Source organism: Hemitrygon akajei, chromosome 10 (assembly GCF_048418815.1).
Source record: "Hemitrygon akajei chromosome 10, sHemAka1.3, whole genome shotgun sequence".
Classification (NCBI taxonomy): Eukaryota; Metazoa; Chordata; class Chondrichthyes; order Myliobatiformes; family Dasyatidae; genus Hemitrygon; species Hemitrygon akajei.
In genome coordinates this window covers 93,275,202-93,296,538 of record NC_133133.1, presented here as the reverse complement: position 1 = coordinate 93,296,538, position 21,337 = coordinate 93,275,202, and the positions used below count along the sequence as shown (strand labels likewise).

Sequence of the window (21,337 nt, the reverse complement as noted above, 5' to 3'; positions counted from 1 at the left end):
TGAACCACTCTCTTTCTGATGTCATCTCAAAGACCTATCATTCAGTTTAGGCCCATCTCATACTGGAAACGTAATGCGGGATTTCTCAGCTGCTGATCAAATCATCTGAGAGATTTACTCAGTCAGTTGTTTTATGCACTGTCCATGGATTCGTCCAGGGCACAAAATGGCTTTTGCTGTATTGCCTATGTAACACTGACTGCAGGGTGCAGTTGGGTAGGAGACTGAAGACCCCTGTGGATGGGTGAAACAAAATGGGCCAAGTGTTCTGGGGCACTTGAACAGAAGACTGGATCTGAGGATCTCTTCCTACCTGCACCCCTTAGAATTGTTTAAGCTTATAGTTGGAAGTGTTATTCCTAAGAGGTATTTCCCTAATCTGATCGTAACAGTACATTCATCTATCACCATCCGCCCGAGTTTCACGGGGAGAAAAATACAATTGCATTTCTTGACAGATATCCAGCCAAAAATCTAAAGCACTTTGCCACCTCCGTCAAATGCCTCAGTGCTTCATGTTCAAAGGATTGCCATCACCTGCATGTCAGTCAGGATGGTATGTCAATTTGGGGGGATACTTGTAGGTAATGATACTTGCGTAAACCTGCTGCCCTGTGTTTTCTTGATGGTGGAATAGTCTAGACAAGTACCTGCTGTGTGTTTTGTAGATTGCCCACACTGCAACCACTGTTTGCCAATGGTAGAGGGAATAAATATTTAGAGTACTAATCAAGTGAAACACTTTGTCTTGGAAGTTGTTGAGTATCTTGATAAAATGTAGGAGCTGCACTCATCCAGGCAGGTGCAGAGTCTTCCATCGCACACCTGATTCCTGTCACGTCCATGGTGGAAAGGCTCTGGGGTGTCGGATGGTGAGCCATTCATTAAGTGTCAGTTAACAACTTATTACATGTCTTCAACAAGTGTCTTTGAATCTTACACAACTGGATAATTAGAACAAACTTACAAGATTCTCATGTGACTTGACAAGTTAAAGAAATGTTTAGTACCAGTGATGGGTCTCAGAGTAAGGCTTTTAGGACTAAAGCAAGGAGAATTTGATTTTTTCATTCGGAGAGTGGTGAGCATTTGGAATTCTTAACCTTGCAGTGCTAAGGACACTCCTCAGTCATTGTGTTCATTCGAAAGAGAGACTGATACATGTCTGTTTTTTTTTTGCTTGGTCGGATGTTTACCTCCTGACCTCTCTCACAGTTCCCACAGACAAACAATGATACTTGACCTTGTATGTAATTCCAGAATGAGGAAATGAAGTCCAACTGGGACCAGGAATCCCAGATTACAGCCAGTTGTCTGCTAATATAAATTAATTAATAGTTTTATAAATTAAATCAACTTGATCCTCCCAACAATGTACAAGAATGATTCAGGTGTATGTGGAGGGTGTGGGGATCGTTGAAAGATCACCCTTTATTTCGTCCTTTACCCTGACTACCTTGACATGCTATGTTTAAGAATCCAACCACATTGTGCCAGATATTAGTACAATTTGCTCTTCCAAAGGATGTTGGTAGACTGCGCAAATTTTTATCATAACATGGTAATTTTGTGGTAATCCTCATTGCTAAACCTAGCTTTTTGATTTATATTTGGATCTATGTTGTTTTGGGTCTCTGGGTTATTAATCTGGTAATTTAAACACTGCCCTACCATTGACGGAGTGCCACACACTTTTTGCCAATATTTCTCTTCCAGCTCAAAACCTTTATTGAAAATTCTTCCCTTGGACCTGTTTAATTATCTTCCTGTTAGAATGATAACAGGATGCGGTTTCACTGTGACAATCCCCTCCCTGGTTGGCTCCTCTATCCGTTCCGATGGTTCTCTGTCGCCTAGCGCTTCCTCGTGCAACCACTGGAGATCCAGTTGCCTGTCACTTTATTTCATCATCTTACTCCTCCCCAACCTTTCTGTCTGTGGCCCCCTACTCTCTTACAATGAGAACCAATGCAAGAACGAGGAATGACTCCTGATCTTCCATATGGGTATGTTGAAGCCTTCCGTGCTCGATATCAAGCTATCCAGTTTAAGTAGTCTGTTTGTTTACATTAGAAGTAGCCACCTTCAGTCCAAGTATCTATGTGTGATATTTGCTTAGATTTTTTCCTCTTTAGTATTGGTATTTCCAACACATTACTCTTCTGTGTCTCTACCCTCTAAATGCTCTGATTAACTTATTGACCATGGAACTCTCCAACTTATTGTAGTAGTGGCGCTACCCTCACCATATCACAGATGGACCCTGTAGCTGATACATCCCTCCCTTGCCGTCAATTCACATGAACCCAAACTTGTTTTCCTTTTGCTCCAAGTTCAGATGAAAAGTCTTTGACCTGAAATGTTTACTTTTGGACTTCCCAGCAATGCTGCCAGACATGCTGAATGTTTTCAGCATTCTCAGCTTTACTGCTGCTCCATCATCCTGTTATTTTTTTTTCTTTATAACAAAGGTTCAAGTATGACTGAATAATGGTTTGAGAGTATCTAATGAATCTAACATGGTTACATGGGTTTGCTATAATTAACTTGTGGGCATGTATTTTAAGATTTCTCATGACACTTCACACACTGAAATGTTCAATAATCTGAGTCAGGTTTGCATTTCCCGAGTTTAAATATTTTGTTTTAATTGCAGAGGAACCTCCCATCCTCTTCAGTAGCCACTGTCTTCCCAATTCACAGAGTTAGCACCTCCAGAACTTGGCCAGACACTCTCATCCTGATCAACAGAATGCCATTGTCAATTATTCTCAAAGGCTTTAGATATTAAGCTATGGGGCCACACTGTAAGATAAATAATAGAGTTGTTACCTCACAGCACCAGAGTCACTGACCTCTGATGCTGTCTCTGTGGAGTCTGCATGTTCTCTCTATGGGTTAATTAATTAATTCATTTAATTACCTTAGGAGTAGGTAATGGAGGCAGCAGTTAGGGCTCTGTTTGCAGTATGTGGGAAGTCAGGACGAGCACAATTGTTCCTGATGACACACCTGTAAAAGGTGCATCCAGCTGCAGCTCCTGACAAACCGAGTTAGGGAACTGGAGCTGGAGCTAGATGAATGTTGGATCATTCGGGAGGCAGAAATAAACAGGAATTACAGCAAGATAGTCACCATTATGAGTGAGGAGACAGGTAGCAGGTGACTGTCAGGAGAGGGAAGGGGATTAGACAGAATGAGCAGAGCACCCCTGTGGCCGTTCCCATCAACAATAAGTATACTGTTTTGGATACCGTTGGTGGGATCGACCTACCAGTGACAAGTTGCAGTGGTTGCATCTCTGACACCGAAACTGGACCCTCAGCTCAGGAGGGAAGGAAGGAAAAGAGGAGAGCAGCAGTGATAGGGGATTTGATAGTTAGGGGGACAGATAGGAGGTCCTGTGGAAGAGATCGAGAATCCCGGATGGTCTGTTGCCTCCCTGGTGCCAGGGTCTGCGATATCTCGGATCGAGTTCTCAGTATTCTCAAGAGGGAGGGTGAGCAGCCGGATGTCATGGTCCATGTAGGGACCAATGATGTGGGTAGGAAGAGTGAGGAGGTCCTGAAAGGTGAGTTTAGGGAGCTAGGTGCCAAGTTAAAGGACAGGACCTCCAGGATAGCAATCTCAGGATTGCTACCAGTGCCACGTGCAGGCGGGTTTAGAAATAGTAAGATAGCGCAGATCAACATATGGCTGAAGACATGGTGCAGGAGGAAGGGCTTCAGATTTATAGATAATTGGGCAGTTTTCCAGGGAAGGTGGGACCTGTTCCGGTGGGACGGTTTACATCTGAACTGGAGGAGGACAAATATTCTTGCAGGTAAGTTTGCTAGAGAGGCTCCAGTGGATTTAAACTAGATTCAAGGGGGGAGAGGAACCAGAGTGTAGGAACAGGTGTATGGGAGATGGAAGAAAAAGAAGATAGAAAAGTTGTTCGCACCATTAGAGATAAACAGCGAGGAAGAGGTGGAGAATTTCTTAAATGCATTTATTTTAATGCTATGAGCATTGTAAGAAAGGTGGATGAGCTTAGAGCATGGATTGATAACTGGAAATATGATGATGTAGCTATTAGTGAAACATGGTTGCAGGAGGGCTGTGATTGGCAACTAAATATTCCTGGATTTCGTTGCTTCAGGTGTGATAGAATCGGAGGGACAAGAGGGGGAGGTGTTGCATTGCTTGTCCGAGAAAATATTACAGTAGTGCTTTGGCAGGATAGATTAGAGGGATCGTCTAGGGAAATAATTTGGGTGGAATTGAGGAATGGGAAAGGTATAGTAACACGTATAGGGGTGTATTATAGACCACCTAATGGGGAGCGAGAATTGGAGGAGCAAATTTGTAAGGAGATAGCAGATATTTGTAGTAAGCACAGGGTTGTGATTGTGGGAGATTTTAATTTTCCACACATAGACTGGGAAGCCCATACTGTAAAAGGGCTGGATGGTTTGGGGTTTATAAAATGTGTACAGAATAGTTTTTTGCAGCAATACATAGAGGTACCAACTAGAGACAGGGCAGTGTTGGATCTCCTGTTAGGGAAAGAGATAGATCAAGTGATGGAGGTATGTGTTAGGGAGCACTTCGGGTCCAGTGATTACAATGCCATTAGTTTCAATATAATTATGGAGAACGATAGGACTGGACCCAGGGTCGAGATGTCTGATTGGATAAAGGCTAACTTTGAAGAGATGCAAAAGGATTTATAAGGAGTGGATTGGGACAATTTGTTTTATGGGAAGGATGTAATAGAGAAATGGAGGTAATTTAAAGGTGAAATTTTGAGGGTACAGAATCTTTATGTTCCTGTTAGGTTGAAAGGAAAGGTTAAAAGTTTGAGAGAGCCATGGTTTTCAAGAGATATTGGAAACTTGGTTTGGAAAAAAAGAGAGATCTACAATAAATATAGGCAGCATGGAGTAAATGTGCTTGAGGAATATAAAGAATGTAAAAAGAATCTTAAGAAAGAAATTAGAAAAGCTAAAAGAGGATATGAGGTTGCTTTGGCAAGTAAGGTGAAAATAAATCCAAAGGGTTTCTACAGTTATATTATTAGCAAAAGGATAGTAAGGGATAAAATTGAATCAGAGTGGACAGCTATGTGTGGAGCCAAAAGAGATGGGGGAGATTTTGAACAATTTCTTTTCTTTGGTATTCACTAAGGAGTAGGATATTGAATTGTGTAAGTTAAGGGAAACAAGTAGGGAAATTATGGAAACTATGATGATTTAAGTGGAGGAAGTATTGGCACTTTAAAGGAATATAAAAGTGGATAAATCTCCAGGTCCTGACAAGATATTCCCTAGGACCTTGAGGGAAGTTAGTGTAGAAATAGCAGGGGCTCTGACAGAAATATTTCAAATGTCATTAGAAACAGGGATGGTGCTGGAGGATTGGCGTATTGCTCATATGGTTCCATTGTTTAAAAAGGGTTCTAAGAGTAAACCTAGCAATTATAGGCCTGTAAGTTTGACATCAGTGGTGGGTAAATTAATGGAAAGTATTCTTAGAGATGGTATATATAATTATCTGGATAGACAGAGTCTGATTAGGAACAGTCAGCATGGATTTGTGCGTGGAAGGTCATGTTTGACAAATCTTATTGAATTTTTTTGAAGAGGTTACTAGGAAAGTTGACGAGGATAAACCAGTGGATGTTGTCTATATGGACTTCAGTAAGGTCTTTGACAAGGTTCCGCATGGAAGGTTAGTTAGAAAGGTTCAATCTTTAGGTGTTAATATTGAAGTAGTAAAATGGATTCAACAGTGGCTGGGTGGGAGATGCCAGAGAGTAGTGGTGGATAACTGTTTGTCAGGTTGGAGGCCAGTGACTAGTGGTGTGCCTCAGGGTTCTGTACTGTGTCCAATGTTGTTTGTCATATACACTAATGATCTGGATGATTGGGTGGTAAATTGGATTAGTAAGTATGCAGATGATACTAAGGTAGGTGGTGTTGTGGATAATGAAATAGGTTTTCAAAGCTTGCAGAGAGAAGAATTAGAAGAGTGGGCTGAAAGATGACAGATGGAGTTCAATGCTGATAAGTGTGAGGTGCTACATTTTGGTAGGACTAATCAAAATAGGACATACATGGTAAATGTTAGGGCATTGAAAAATGTAGTAGAACAAAGTGATCTAGGAATAATGGTGCATAGTTCCCTGAAGGTGGAATCCCATGTGGATAGGGTGGTGAAGAAAACTTTTGGTATGCTGGCCTTTATAAATCAGAGCATTGAGTATAGGAGTTGGGATACAGTGTTAAAATTGTACAAGGCATTGGTAAGGCCAAATTTGGAGCACTGTGTACAGTTCTGGTCACCGAATTATAGGAAAGATGTCAACAAAATTGAGAGAGTACAGAGAAGATTTACTAGGATGTTACCTGGGTTTCAGCACCTAAGTTGCAGAGTAAGGTTGAACAAGTTAGGTCTTTTTCTTTGCAGCGTAGAAGGTTGAGGGGTTACTTGATAGAGGTATTTAAAATTATGAAGGGGATAGACAGAATTGACGTGGATAGGCTTTTTCCATTGAGAGTAGGGGTGATTCAAGCAAGAGGACATGAGTTGAAAGTTAGGGGGCAAGAGTTTAGGGGTAACATGAGAGGGAATTTCTTTACTCAGAGAGTGGTAGCTGAGTGGAACAAGCTTCCAGTAGAAATGGTAGAGACAGGTTCGATATTGTCATTTAAAGTAAAATTGGATAGGTATATGGACAGGAAAGGAATGGAGGGTTATGGGCTGAGTGCAGGTCGGTGGGACTAGGTGCAAGTAAGCATTCAGCACAGACTAGAAGGGCCGAGGTATCCTGTTTCCGTGCTGTAATTGTTATATGGTTATATGGGTTTTCCCTGGGTGCTCCTGTTCCATCCCATATTCCAAAGACATGCGGATTGCTAGATTAATTGTCCACTGTAATGTTTCCCTAGTGTATATGTGAGTGGTAGACTACAGAAAGAGTTGTTTGGAATATGGGGAGATTAAAAAGGATTAATGTAAGATTAGTACAGATGAGCGGTTGATGTTTGGCATGGACATGATGAGTCAAAGGGTCTCTTTCCATGTTCTGTCTTTATCTTTGGTTCTCCCAATGACTTCAGAATACAACCACGATGAGGCTGCTGAAAATCAAGGACCACATTCCACCAAACTCAAGGATACCAGGAATTTGTCTCTTCCCCCACTGGGATATTGGCTGAAAGCAGAATCCATCAAGTCTGACCTGCTGATGTCAAAGCCCATTGCATTTACCTGGTTTGTCCAGTGGAGTTATATCAATAATGATGATACTAAATACTCAATGGTATAATTGAACATCATCTCTTGCCAGAAATGGCTATTTCCTGATACTTGGCTTACATGAATACTATTTGCCAATTATTAGGTCTTGATTAAAGTTTGAGGCTAAAAAAGGCCACGTATAGAGGTTATCTATGCTTAAAGCATCTTTCTTAGAATTGTCATACAGTGAACATCATAGCCACTGTGCTTCTAGAAGGAATCACTCTTGGATCACTGGAAGAAGGTGGTTGACCTGGGAATGACTTTTGCTGTGCCAGACAACTGGGAGACACACTGTAGTTACAGCAATCAAAATGGTCATGATTACGGCATCTTTGTAGTCCTCTTTCCAGATGTAGGTAGTAAAAATTTGTAACAGGAGCCCTTTGCTGCCAAGGTTTAAGGATTTCAGTAGGAATGTTTGTTGTTTCTGAATCAGGTTCTGAACCTTTCCACTTATTGTTGACTGGAAGTGGCACTGAGGCCAACTTGAATAGGTTGCTATGGGGCTGTGTCCAGTGGACTCACATAAACAAAAGGGTTGCAGTTGAGGAGCTCCTTGTAGCTGCTTCTATCCTTTACAGGACCTACACTACCAACTGTAGTGCCTGAAAGCACTTTACGGACCACCCTCTCTGTAAAACCTTCCAAACCTACCTGCAAAGGAAGCAAACGAATGTTAACCTCTTCTCCCAGGTCAGCATCCTCCAGTACAGCAGCCCAGATTACATTCTGTTGGCTCTAAAGGTCACATACCCAACGTCAGTCCACTGAATCAGTTTCAAAGTACATTTATTATCAGAGCCACTCTGAAGGAGATTCTCAGGTAGATGGAGGAAGTGATTTGAAAATATTCTCAAACCTTCCTTGGAAAAATATCTAGCATCCTCATTGACTCCTGGAATTCCTGATCCCAGAGAAGCAACATTGGAGATTGAGGTGACATGCCAAAGTTCAATAAATATGGCGGAAGGGTGGTATCTCCTTCCAAACCCACCACTACCCATCCCATCAGGCCTGCTGTGGATCCCACACCAGCTCATCACTCACATTTGAACCCACCAAGCTGGAGTAGATGTGAGTTACCCTCCCAGCAGTCCATCCCGACAAACTACTGCAGGAGATGTTGTCTGTTCTGTGGCTTACATTAAGTAAGGCAGAGTTGAAGTTGGGGTGGAGCTGAAGTTCACTTTGCTGGTTTAGCGTTTCTTCCTCGGGCTGCTGATGCCTTCTAGCAAGTGGTGTTGCTCCTTCCTGTGTTACAACTGCAAATAAAGGATGATATGACTGTGTCCAGATCTTCACCCTGGTTGGTGCTCTGGTGGTATGCTGTTACAGGAAGTTGAAGGCTAAGAACCACCAACAGGGAACTAGATGGCTTATCCACTCGGGTCTCAAAACTGAAAGGTCAGAATGAAGTCTAAGCTAGACTCCACTGGTGTACAATATCAGGCAATGCCATGATGCAGATAGGAGAGATGCTACCAAATAGTACCCAAGATCCAGATCCTTCCTACAGATGTTTCTTCCTATGTTCCAAATGTGTGTTGGTTGGTAGGTTAGTTGGCTATTGTAAATTACCATGAGTGTGTAAGTAAGTGGTAAAATCTGAGGAAATGTGAGGAAAATGCACATGGTGTATAATTCTAAGACACTAAAATGGGATTAGTAAATATGCAGAGCGGTGTTTGGTAGCCGGCATAGACTGGATGGGCTGAATGGCCTGTTTGCATGCTCCATGTTTCCACCACTCTGCCTTAAGCATTCTCAGTCTTGCTCCCAGTGGTTCTGAGCTAGCTTGCCTGGTTTCCCTTTCATAGTCAAATAGGCAGTTGGCGCAGTTGTTTGAGAGGTGTGGTCCTTCAAACCAGGAGACATTGTTGGGACAGAAACAGGCCCTTCTGCCCACAACATCCATGCTGACCATGAAGTATCTATCTATGCTCATCCGAATTCATTACAGCCACATACACAATGATTAAGCTTCAGTTTATTTCCTTTTAAACAGCAACCATCAATCTCATTTAAAGTTAATGTCAGTAAATCACTCCTATCCCATATTTGTGGTCGCAGCCTGGATTTCCATGCCAAGTGGCAGTAAGATTTTAAATATGACAGACTGAGGAACTCTTTACACCACAGTTGATTATGTTGGATCCCCAACACTGGATTCCCAAACAAAGGCTGGGACCAGTCAACGAGTCCAAATCCCACCTTTACGTTCAATAAATCTGAAATTTTAAATAAAGGAAACCAGTTCAGTTATGGTAACAACCAACTGCCCTTTCCTCAGTCTAGCCTGTGTGTGACAGAGCTGGTCAGGGATGGGCAATATGCTGCCTATGTCTAAATTCCCTAAACAGGTACTGTAAAAACAAAATAACTGTGTAAGTAGTGCCTTTGTATTGAAGGTGGAAACATTGTTAGAGTTTGTTCTTACTGATTGTTTACATAGACCCAAACAGCTGTCTCAAATCATCGCTAACTCTCAGCTAAGTTTCTCTTCCTTGAGATTCAGCTGTTCCAAACACGCCGGGCTACGTAGACCACTCATCCTATTAAATTGCACCCCCCCCCCCCAAGAGTAGTCCCAATGCCATATTTATTTCTCTGTAACTCACTCACCTCCACATTCCCCTCAACAAGCCCCTCACCAGTTCTACTGCGATGGGTAATTTGCAGTGGCCAGTTAACCCATCTGCGTGCCTTTGAGGAAAAGTGTCGGGGGTCAGGATTGAACCCGAGTCTTTGGCGCCCTGAAACTCTAACCAGTTGCTCTGTGATTCATACCAGCCATATTCCTAAATAGGCCAGGAAACGTTTCATTTTGCCATTCGCATATTTGGAGAACACGCATGAACTCTGGAACTATAGCAAGCGGATGATATCTCCTCCCAGATTCCCCATCACACATCTCATGAGACTCCTACCACTCCTGTGGATTTCAGACCAGCCTCTTCAGCAACGTCAGAACCCACTGACCAGAGTGGATGCCAGTCACCCCCACCCCATGCCGAAGGACTGCCACGAGAGAGTCGTCGTTGTCTACTCTGCAGTTTACTTAAGTAAGCCAGAGTTAACATTGTGGTGGAGTGGACATTCACCTCGCTGGTTTAATGTTCATCCTCAGAGTGGTGGTGTCCTCAGGTCAGTGGTCTGTTTCTTTCTGTGCAAAGGGACAAAATGTCTGCTTTGGACAGGACAGTGTTGAATGAGCCACATCTCCAACTACTGTGTACACAAGGGCTGGGGTAATTACCAGCTCTCCAGATGAGATCGGCAACAGCAGTAAGAAGTAGGGGTATGCCGTTGGTCTCTTAAGGTTGCTGCACCCTTCATTTCTGACTTTTCCTTCCATGACACTTTCCTGCACCAGCTCCATAATCTTGCACTTCCTAAACATTCACCGAGAAAGATGATCTTGCTCTGTCATTTTCCCCGCAATACAAAGGTGGGGGTAACAGGCAGTGATGAGATCACAAGGCTGTCTGGAAACTTAGGCCGGAGCAACAATTTGGCAACTAGGGGGAGATTGTGGAGAAATATGAAGTTGTCCCAAACAGAGAGAGATGAGCATTGTTTAACAAATATTTGGACTGAAACATGGATGGGAACAGTTCAGAGGAACATGGGCCAAATGTGGGCAAATGGGACTAGCTAGGCGGGCAGCATGGTTGCCATGGATGATTTGGGCAGCAGGGCTTATTTCCTGCCGCATTACTCCATTGCAAGAAATTGCAGAACACAGGGAACAGGAAGTTGCCCTGCAGGTATGCAGCAGGCAATTAGGGCAGCAAATGAAATTTATGCATTTGTTGCAGAAGGATAGAATATCAGAGAAGGGACATTTTGCTACAACTGGTGTGCCCTTTCCATGAGGAATGGTAAGCAGGCTGAGCCCAACACTCAATGGAAAGAGAGGTGAAAGTGGGAGCTTTCCAAGAGGGATGATATGAAAATGCTTCCCCCTGTGGAGGAATCTAGAACCAAAGGCACATTTTCTGAAGGACCATGAATCTCCGGGGAGGCGGAGTCAATAGGAATATCTGGAGCCAGAAAGGGCAGATGTGTGTCTATAATGAATTCAGAGGGGTATAAAAGTCAGGCAGGTAGATGGGTGTGAGTTCAGGATCAGTTCCACTGTGACCTTATTGAATGATGGGTAAGGCTTGGAGGTGCAAATAACCTTTATGATGAATCAGAGGGTAAGACATTCTAACAGCCCAACTCTTTTTTTAATTTAGTGGTGTTTAAAAAATTGAAGTTGCCACTCCCAATGGGAACATAACTACTTAGCAGTTAACTAAGTATGGTTAATATTTATCCAAGTAATTAATGGCCTTAATGCTTTGCTTGTTTAGTGTGGATAATACTTCAGCTGAACAGGAGTCAAGAGTAAAACTCTACGGATATTTCCCAAAAGCAAAAGGTGGTTGTGGTTGTTGGAAGCCTCAAGGAATTGCTGCTCTATCTACTGCTTTATAATTGAGTTTCTTCCAATGTATGTATGACTAAGGGATTTTATGCAGGTTATCCAATGTTTAGTTCTAATTGTGATGTACTATTAACAAAACTCTTCATGTCAGGATGCAGTAAGGCTTTTAAGTTCAAGTTGATAGGCAGAAAGGAGCTTCCTTTATCCACAAGTGCAGGTCATTACTGTGTCCATCAGGAGAGGTTAACCATATTCCTTTTGACATTCAGTTACCATCAGCAAATCTCCCACTTTATTAGCAAATGACATTTCTTTCAATTTACCAGAATCTTTCCTGCATTTACAAGGCATAAGTCAAGAGTATGATGGAACATTCTCTCCCCTGCATGGATGAGTTTGGCTCCAGCAACAATCAGGTCCATCCAGGGGCAGCAGACCACTTCATTGGCACTCAATCCACCAGACTAGATTGAATTCATTGGCTGCAGTGTGCAGCATCCACAAAATGTGCTGCATCTGCCCAGGCTTTCCAACTGTATTGTCCAAATCTGTCATACCTGCCATGCTAGACAAGACCAGAGGTGTATGGGAACACACTCGAAAGTTCACCTCCTTCATGCACACCATGGATCATCTCCCCTTTATGCTTCTTAGATCAAAATTGTGGAGCTGTCAGCCTAATGACATAGTGCGAACACCTTCACTGCAGATGTTGCAAAGGGTCAAGAGACTGTTTTGGGGTGCCCAATCATTCTATCCTCCTCTTGTATCTGCAGGATATCCTTGTGGAACTATTAGAGAAGTGCGCAGACGGATTGTGGAATGCGGAGCGGTATGAGTTAATCGCTGTCATTTACAAGCTCATTATCCCTATTTACGAAAAGCGGAGAGACTTCGAGGTGAGTGGTTGCTGAGTCCTGCTGAACCCTTGTATCTGCTTCCCCTGCTTGGAATCAACACTTCCGCAACCTTGATCTGGCCTTCTTCCCACTGCAATTGGAGTGTCGGCTTAAGCACTTGTGGTTGGAATACAGTATGGGTCAACCACCAAACAACAACACATTAGCAAATAGATCTATCATGGGTTTGCAAGTAAGACCAAACCTTGAAATTATACTTATAATGTATATCAGCTGAGACTTTAATTCTCAAATTACTTTTTAATGATTTTAAGAAGCAGTATAATGCACAGCACAGTATTTGTTATAATTTAGTATTTCTGAACATTATCCCCCAGTGCTTCCTGCACATTATTGCCCAGTATGAACTTGCTCATTAGTTTGTGTGTGTTCGTTTCAGAGGCTGGCTTTCCTGTACAACACGCTGAATGAAGCTTATAAGAAAATAATTCAAGTGCTTCACACGGGCCGCAGACTACTGGGGACGTTTTTCCGAGTGGGCTTCTATGGTCAGGTAAGTGTGAGAGCTTAATTTGCAATTCAGCATGCTTGAGGCAGATGAGTTCTGCCCTTCCTTTTGCACCCAAATCACTCATAATGTCACTAGAACTGCAGCTAACTCTTGACTTCTCTTCAGGATGATCACCCCTCCTAGCTTGGATGAGGGATGTGGGAAGTTCAACATTTCAACCAAATCGGAGCACCTCCAGCCTGGTAGACTTCCCTCAGCTCTCGCAAGAAGCGGGGTCGCATGCAGAGATCACTGTAGTCAGATGTGAACACTGTCCCACCGGTTCAAATCCACCGCCAAAACATACACTCAGTGGCCACTTTATTAGGTACACCTGTACACCTGCTCATTAATGAAAATTTCTAATTGGCTATCACGTGACAGCAACACAATGCATAAAAAAGCATGAGTAAGAGGCTCAGTTTTGTTCAGATCAAATATCAGGCTGTGGAAGAAATTTGACTTTGACTATGGAATGATTGTTGGTGCCAGATGGGAGGTTTGAGTATTCCAGAAGCTGTGGATCTCCTGTGATTCTCACATACAACAGGCTCCAAAGATTACAGGGAATGGTGTGAAAAACAAAAAAGCATCCAGTGAGTAGCAGTTCAGTGGACAGATATGCCTTGTTATGAGCAGTCAGAGAATGGACAGGCTGATTCAAGCTGACAGGAAGATGATAGTAACTCAGATAACGACACGTTACAACAGTTGTGTGCAGAAGAGCATCTCTGAATTCACAACGCATTGAACCTTGAAGTGGTTGGGCTACAGCAGCAGAAGACCAGGAGCCTGTGCACAGTGACTACTTTAATAGGTGCAGGAGGCCACTGAGTGCATATTGCTCACATAATGTTGATTTGCACTTTGGTAGGTGGAGATACCAGTTGCTTTGTTTTCCTGCGATGCTTAGACTGCTAAACAGAAAGTGAAGGCAACATTTCAATGGAGTTTTAATCCATTGACAAAGGATTAATTCTACTCAGTGGTGTATTTGCCATTCAGGAATAGAGTGCGGAGAAATGAAATGAATAGATGTGTGATCTCAGGAATAAGAGCAGGAATTGGCATAGCTACAGAAGCTGACTTCATCACTAAGTGACCAGATTTCAAATGAGATCATGTTCTCACCTGATCCTCCCATACTTTGAATTACCCGTGTCCCATGTCCTACTAATCTATCAAAGATCCAAGATACAAAGTACATTTATTATCCCACAGACAGTCACAAAACTAAGAAAACCATGGAGCCCTTTTAAATTTAAGTATCCAAACACACGTTTCCCCCATGCACCAAAACAAAAACACAAATCATGTAAACGGCAAAAACAAAAGCAGGCAAAGAATGCAGTATATAAAGCACAAAATCAAGGAAGTCTGGGCATATTCAGTTCAGTTCCATCCAGCTCTGTGTTGCTTGTTATCTACAGGCCTCCCCAATCAAAATCATCCAAAGTAGCAACAAAAGAATAGGAGAAACCGGAAACAGAAGGACATCACAACCTGAACTAGAGAGTCCAATCCACAAAACACGTTGATTAAACCTTGTCAAAGACCCAGGACTCTGGCATAATCCTTTGGCAGTATCATGTGAGAGCGTGAGAGAGATCACAGGGACCTTCCTTTGGGAGCAGTGAGTGACACATGCAGGCAACTTCCTCTGGCAGCAGCGAGAAAGAGGCTGGGAGATGGCACTGAATACCTGCTCAGCTTCCACTCATGCCTCAATGATTTCAATCTTCCTCGGTGCTTCAGTCGGTGACAAATTGAGCCAATCATGGGCTTATGTCCCATCTCCAAGCTTCTTGGCCTTGAGGCCGCATGCTTCCTCACCAAGCACTCTTGGAGACAGAAAATCGCCAGATTGCTCAATTGGCCCGAAAACACACCATCAAAATGTAGATCACCAGCTCCAACAGCAGCAGAACTACATTTGAAAGAGAAAGAAGTTTAATAATTAGTTTCTTGAATCTTCTGGAGGATGCTGCCGATGGTCGTGTTGTACACTGGTGCAATCTTCTTCCGGAGATGAATGTTGAATTGGTGAATGTAATCTGTTTGGAATCTTATGGAAGGTGCAGACTTACCACTCCTCCCTGCACAAAAACATTTCCTCATGGATAGAGTTCAGAGTACCAAGTTTCTGGGAGTACGTGCTATGGAAAATCTCACCTGATCCCCCAACACCGCCTCTTTAGCCAAGAAAGCACAGAAAAGTCTCCACTCCTGAACAGATTGAGGCGAGCAAGGCTCTCACCCCATGCCCACCCTATTCTAACCAATTTATACAGGAGCACCATTTCCATCACTGTCTGGTATAAGAATTGCAAAGCATCTGAGCACAAATCCCTACAAAGCATTGCTGAGAGAATCCTTAGGCTTTCTATTCAATCCATCCATGACATTTATCATGAATGATGCATACGCAAGGACCTTAGTATTGTCAATGATCCGTCCCATTCTTCCAAAAATCTCTTTTACCCCCTGTCCTCCCCCCCCCCCCCCCCCCCACCATCATCTGGCAGGAGGTACAATAGCATTAGGGCAAAAACTGTCAGGATGGGAACCAGCTTCTTCCCACAGGCCAAGGAATTACTGAAACCCCCACCACCACCCAGGTCTCATCAGTAAAGCATAGTGTTCCTTTTTGACTTGTGTCGTAAATGCACCTTATTATTTGTGGTATTATAACTTTGTATGTTGTGAGTGAGTTGTATATACCGTGTTGTGCACCTTGGTCGAGAGATATTTAGCAGTAGAAAAGTATACAGTTGAATGATAATGAACTTGAACTGGAGCTTGCAAAATTACACTGTGATAAATAATTTTAACCACTTTCACTAACCTTTCCAGCTGTTAATTCCAATCGCTGCCCTCTTAAAGACCCTCTTAAAGACCCTACCACCCTCATCTTTTGAACTCTCTTCCAAGGGCATTGATTCTTCACCCAAACTCCAAGTCATTCCACTCAATTAAGTGCCCTCACAACCACCTCTGCTTCATTGTAAACAACTCGGGTAATCAAAACTTTCATTAAAACGACAATATGAGATAACATTGTAAAATTTCCCATGTCTAACTTCTCAAACAGGAGAGAAAGCTGTCGTGTTCCTTTGGCCGAACTAGATTTTCATGCAGCTTTATTAAACATTGTCTGTTCTTCAGTTCTTGCTGTGGGTCAATAAAGAGAAAAAAATTAGTATGTCCCTTATCTACCTTTTCAAAGACTGCAGCTACTTGTAATTATTGTTATTAGATATCCACGGCGTTTGTAGCTCACCTCCAGCACCTGTGGGTATAGTTCATGCAGGTGCTGACAATTTTTATACCTGGGGTAAGTCCAGCACAAAGGAATGGTTCTGATGTTGCTGTGCAAAGCATGCGCAGTCTGCTGATTTCAAAGATGCTACCATACCTCCGCTATTAGATAAACCAATACATGCTAGATTAACTAAGTCACATGCAATATAAATGTAAACACAAGAAAATCTGCAGATGCTGAAAATCCAAAGCAACACACACGAAATGCTGGAGAAACTCAGCAGGACAAGCAGCATCCAGGAAAAGAGTAAACAGTCGGTGTTTTGGGCCAAGACCTTTCGTCAGGTCCTGATGTTCTCATGAAGGATCTCAGCCCGAAACGTAAACTGTTTATTCTTTTCCATAGATGCCACCTGGCCTGTTAATATAAATATAAATTCTGTTTTTCTGTTATGTCCATTGCCTAGGGACTCATACATTAGCATCACAAGGAGTTAACTGTTCTGTTATTAAACAAAACGAACGTAAGTTTGTACAGTCCTGTAAATAGAATCATAGAGAAGTACAGCACAGAGAAACAGGCCCTTCGACTCATTTTAGTCTGTGCCAAAACCACTTAAGCTGCTTATTCCCATCGTCCTGCACCAGGACCATAGTGCTCCATACACCTACTATCCATGTATCTATCCAAACTGCACCTAAATGTTGAATTCGAGCTTGCGTGAACCACTTGTGCTGGGTCATTCCACAATCCTCTTGGTAAAAAAGTTTCCCCTCATGTTCCTCTTAAACTTCTCACCTTTCACCCTTAAGCCATGACCTCTGGTTGTAGTCCCACCCAACATCAGTGGAAAAAGCCTGCTTGCATTTATCCTATCTATACCCCTGATAATTTTGTATACCTCTATCAAATCTCCCCTCAAACTTCTATGTTCTGAGGAATAAAGTCTGAACCTATTCAATCTTTCATCATAGCTCAGATCCACCAGACCTGGTAACATCCTTGTAAGTTTTCTTCTGTACTCATTCAACCTTATTTACATCTTTCCTGTAGGGAGGTGACCAAAACTACACACAATACTCCAAATTAGGTCTCACCAGTGTCTTATACAACTTCAACATAACATCCCATCTCCTCTACTCAGTACATTGATTTCTGAAGGCCAATGTGCCGAAAGCTTTCTTTACAACCCTACCTATTCCCAGATCCCTTTGTTCTACCACACTCCTGAGTGCCTTATCTTTCACTATGTAAGACCTACCCTGGTTGGTCCTACCAAAGTGTGACACCTTGCACTGTCTGCAAAAAATTCCATCTGCCATTTTTCAGAGCAAACACGAGGAAATCTGCAGATGCTGGAAATTCAAACAACACACACAAAATGCTGGTGGAACACAGCAGGCCAGGCAGCATCTATAAGGAGAAGCACTGTTGACGTTTCGGGCCGAGACCCTTCGCCTGCTGTGTTCCACCAGCATCTTGTGTGTGTTGTTGCCATTTTTCAGCCCATGTTTCCAGCTGATACAGATGCCTCTGCAAGCCACAATAGTTTTCCTCACTGTCCACTGCATCCCCAATCTTGGAGTCACCTGCAAATTTGCTGATCCAGCTAACCACAGTATCATCCAGATTGTTGATATAGAAGTCAAGCAACAACAGACTCAGCACTGATCTCCCCAGCACACCACTGATTACAGGCCTCCAGTCAGAGAGGTGACCATCTACTACCACTCCACAAATCCATTATCTAATCTAATTTACTTCCTTACCTTGAATGAATGCAATCAATTCAAATGTTCTGTTACGGGCTAGATGTAGGTGAGGTAACATTCTCACTTGATCTCTCTACACTTATCAGTGATGGAGTGTACCTTTCTGTGGGTATTTCAAAGTGAAGATTATCGTTGTCATGAGGAATGCCTGGGACAGGAATAACTTGTTTCTTGAGGGTCCAAGAGCTGCGCCTTGTGGGAGTCGGATGACACGTTAATAACAAGTTATCAACGAGATGCGTGTGGGTGTGCATTGGCGCATGTAACACATCATGCAAATATATTATCTCATGTGTTTGCTTTGTTTATCAATGGCAAAAATTAGATGAGCAAATTTCTGGAAGGAAAGATAAATGATTTTGGTGGGGAGGTCTGTACTGGCCACACTACACTGAGTTTGTCATTTCTGCTTTAATTTCACCTCAAGGCATCTCAAGTTGTCTTTTAAATGTAACCGTAAGGAACCTTATTCACTGATTATACTGAAAGAGAAATGGTTTCATGGTAAACTACTTTCCAATATTATGGGATTTATCGAGGGGGATGTTGCCATTTTCATTGAGAGGGTGATGTGATATTTTTACTTTTGACAACACAGAGAGTGACGTTCAATAAAAGAGCTGCATAATGAAGCACAAATACCATATTAGAAAAAGGAGAGAGATTTCCCTTGTCGATTCCCTTTCCGACAGTAAAATTAATATCCCTGTTGTTTTTGACTTTCTTGGTGGAACAATTCAAACAAAAAGTTGCAAACACAATAAATTGGATTCTGCGCAGAAAACTCACCCTTCTTCCTCACAGTCGCAATCTTTAAATGAGTTAATTTATAACTGTTGTGACGGCGCACTCGGGAAAATAAACTGACTTTATGAAAGAAGACAACTAACAAAAAGTTCACAATGGTTCTTTAATCATACGTGGAGTGATAATATCAGACAACCTGACTCTTACTTACAGGACCACACATTGTTGAGAGCTGGAAAAAAGCCAGAGAGTAAGACAGGCCGACCAAAAAAAAAAAAATTCTGTGAAATAAAGCGAAAATTCTGTGTTATTTTATGGCTAACAGTGAAATATCCAAAATTACTGCACACCAACAGAGGGATTCTTCTTCAGATATGAATAAATGTGTCACAACTATCACCATCTTCATCAAGAACTACATAGACAAGCGTATGCCTCAGAGAGCATACTGAAACTTCACAAAACAGAAGCCCTGGATGATCCAAGATATTTGTAGTCTGTGGAGAGCTAGATCTATGCCATTCGAGATTGGGGAGATGGAATCCTGTAAAAAGTCCAGGTTTGACCTATGGAAGGGCATCTTGAGAATGAAAGGCTAGTTCTGAGTGAAGCTAGAGATGAAACTGGATGCGTGACACTGTGGCAGGGTTTGTATGCCACAATTTCTAAGTATATGACAGCTAACAGTATAAAGTGTAGTGATCTTTCACTCCCCAAAGAGCTTCATGCAATCTATGCACACTTTGAAAGGGAGAATAATGTTGTAGCTGGGCAACACCCCATAATATCTGGTGACCCTTTAATGTCTATCACCCAAGGTGATGTTTGAATATTCTTCAAGTAGTTCAACCCTCACAAGACGTCAGGCCCTAGCAGTGTACTGAAAACACGTACCAAACAAATGGCTGGAGTACAATATTCAAATAAATGTTTAAACATTCTGAAGCACCATAGACAAAATACTGGAAGAATTCAGCAGGTCAGGCAGCATCTATGGAAATGAATAAACAGTCGAAATTTCAGGCTGAGACCCTTCTTAAGGACTGGAAAGGAAGGGGGAAGACACCGGAGTCCAGACCTCAATCCAATGGAGAAGTTGTGGCTGGACTTGAAAAGGGCTGTTCACTCACGATCCCCATGCAATCTGACAGAGCTTGAAGAGTTTAGCAAAAAAGAATGAGGAAAAGTTGTCATGTCCAGATGTGCAAAGCTGATAGTGACCTATCCACACAGACTTGAGGCTATATTTGCTGTCAAAGGTGCATCCACTAAATACTGACTTGAAGGGGGTGAATATTTATGCAATCAATTATTTTATGTTTTATATTTGTAATTAATTTAGATCACTTTGGAGTGATCTGTTTTCATTTTAAAACTAAAGAATCTTTTTCTGTTGATCAATGTAAAAAGCCACTGTAATTCAGTGTTGTAAAATAATAAGACATGAAAACTTCTGGGGGTGGGGCGAGGGTAAAAATTAATGGGTTAGATTTGAGAGCCAGCATAGATTTGATGAATGAAGTACATAAAAGATATGAGGGTATTTCTTTCCCTAAGTTGTTCAGCCAGAAGATACAGGCTCTGTAACTACCCTGTTGTGCCTTAGAAGAAATTTGTTTCATCTTTAAACTTCAGATCATAGTGCCCTTCTGGTTAACCATTTTCACAGTTCAAAGTACATGTATATCATCATATCCAACCCTGAGTTCCATTTTCTTGTGGACATAGTCAATAAATAATGGTGGAATAATAACCATAACAGAATCGATGAAAGACCACCCATCTTGTGTGTTCAACCAGAATGTAAAAGACAACAAACTGCGCAAATACAAAAAGAAAGAAAGAATAATAAATAAATAAATAATATTGAGAACATGAGATGAAATGTCCTTGAAAGTGAGTCCGTAGGTTGTGGGAATATTTCAATGATGGAGCTGGTGAAGTTGAATGAAGTTTGTTTCAAGTGACTAAGAAGTAATAATTGTTCCTGAATCAGTTGTGTGAATCCTGAGGCACCTGTATCTTCCTCCTGAGGGAGACAATGAAAAGAAGGCTTGTCCTGGGTAGTGATGATGAATGCTGCTTTCCTGCAATGATATTTCATGTAGATGTGCTCAATTTTTGGGAAGGCTTTACCCATGATGGAATGGGAAGTATCCATTAATTTTTGTAGGATTTTATGTTCAAAGGCACTGGCTGTGATGCAGCCGATCAATATACTCTCCACTACACAACTATAGAGGTTTGTCAAAGTTTTAATGTCATACCGAATCTCCACAAACTCCTAAAGAAGTAGAGATGCTGTTGTGCTTTCTTCGTAATTGTTCATTAGAAAGGTCCTTTGAAATATTAGCACTAAGGAATTTAAAGTTGCTGACCCTCTCCGCCTCTGATCTACTGATGAGACTGACCTGTGGACCCCTGGTT

General features: G+C 42.1%; 1 protein-coding gene across 1 annotated transcript in view; it reads left to right on the top strand.

Moving 5' to 3' along the window:
* Window positions 1–21,337, top strand: part of LOC140734545 (dedicator of cytokinesis protein 11-like) — a 290,183-nt gene that overhangs the window by 229,877 nt on the left and 38,969 nt on the right. Inside the window, exons 46-47 of the mRNA XM_073058668.1 lie at window positions 12,496–12,618; window positions 13,019–13,132. Coding sequence (XP_072914769.1) covers window positions 12,496–12,618; window positions 13,019–13,132 — 237 coding nt within the window. The remainder of the gene's footprint in view (window positions 1–12,495; window positions 12,619–13,018; window positions 13,133–21,337) is intronic.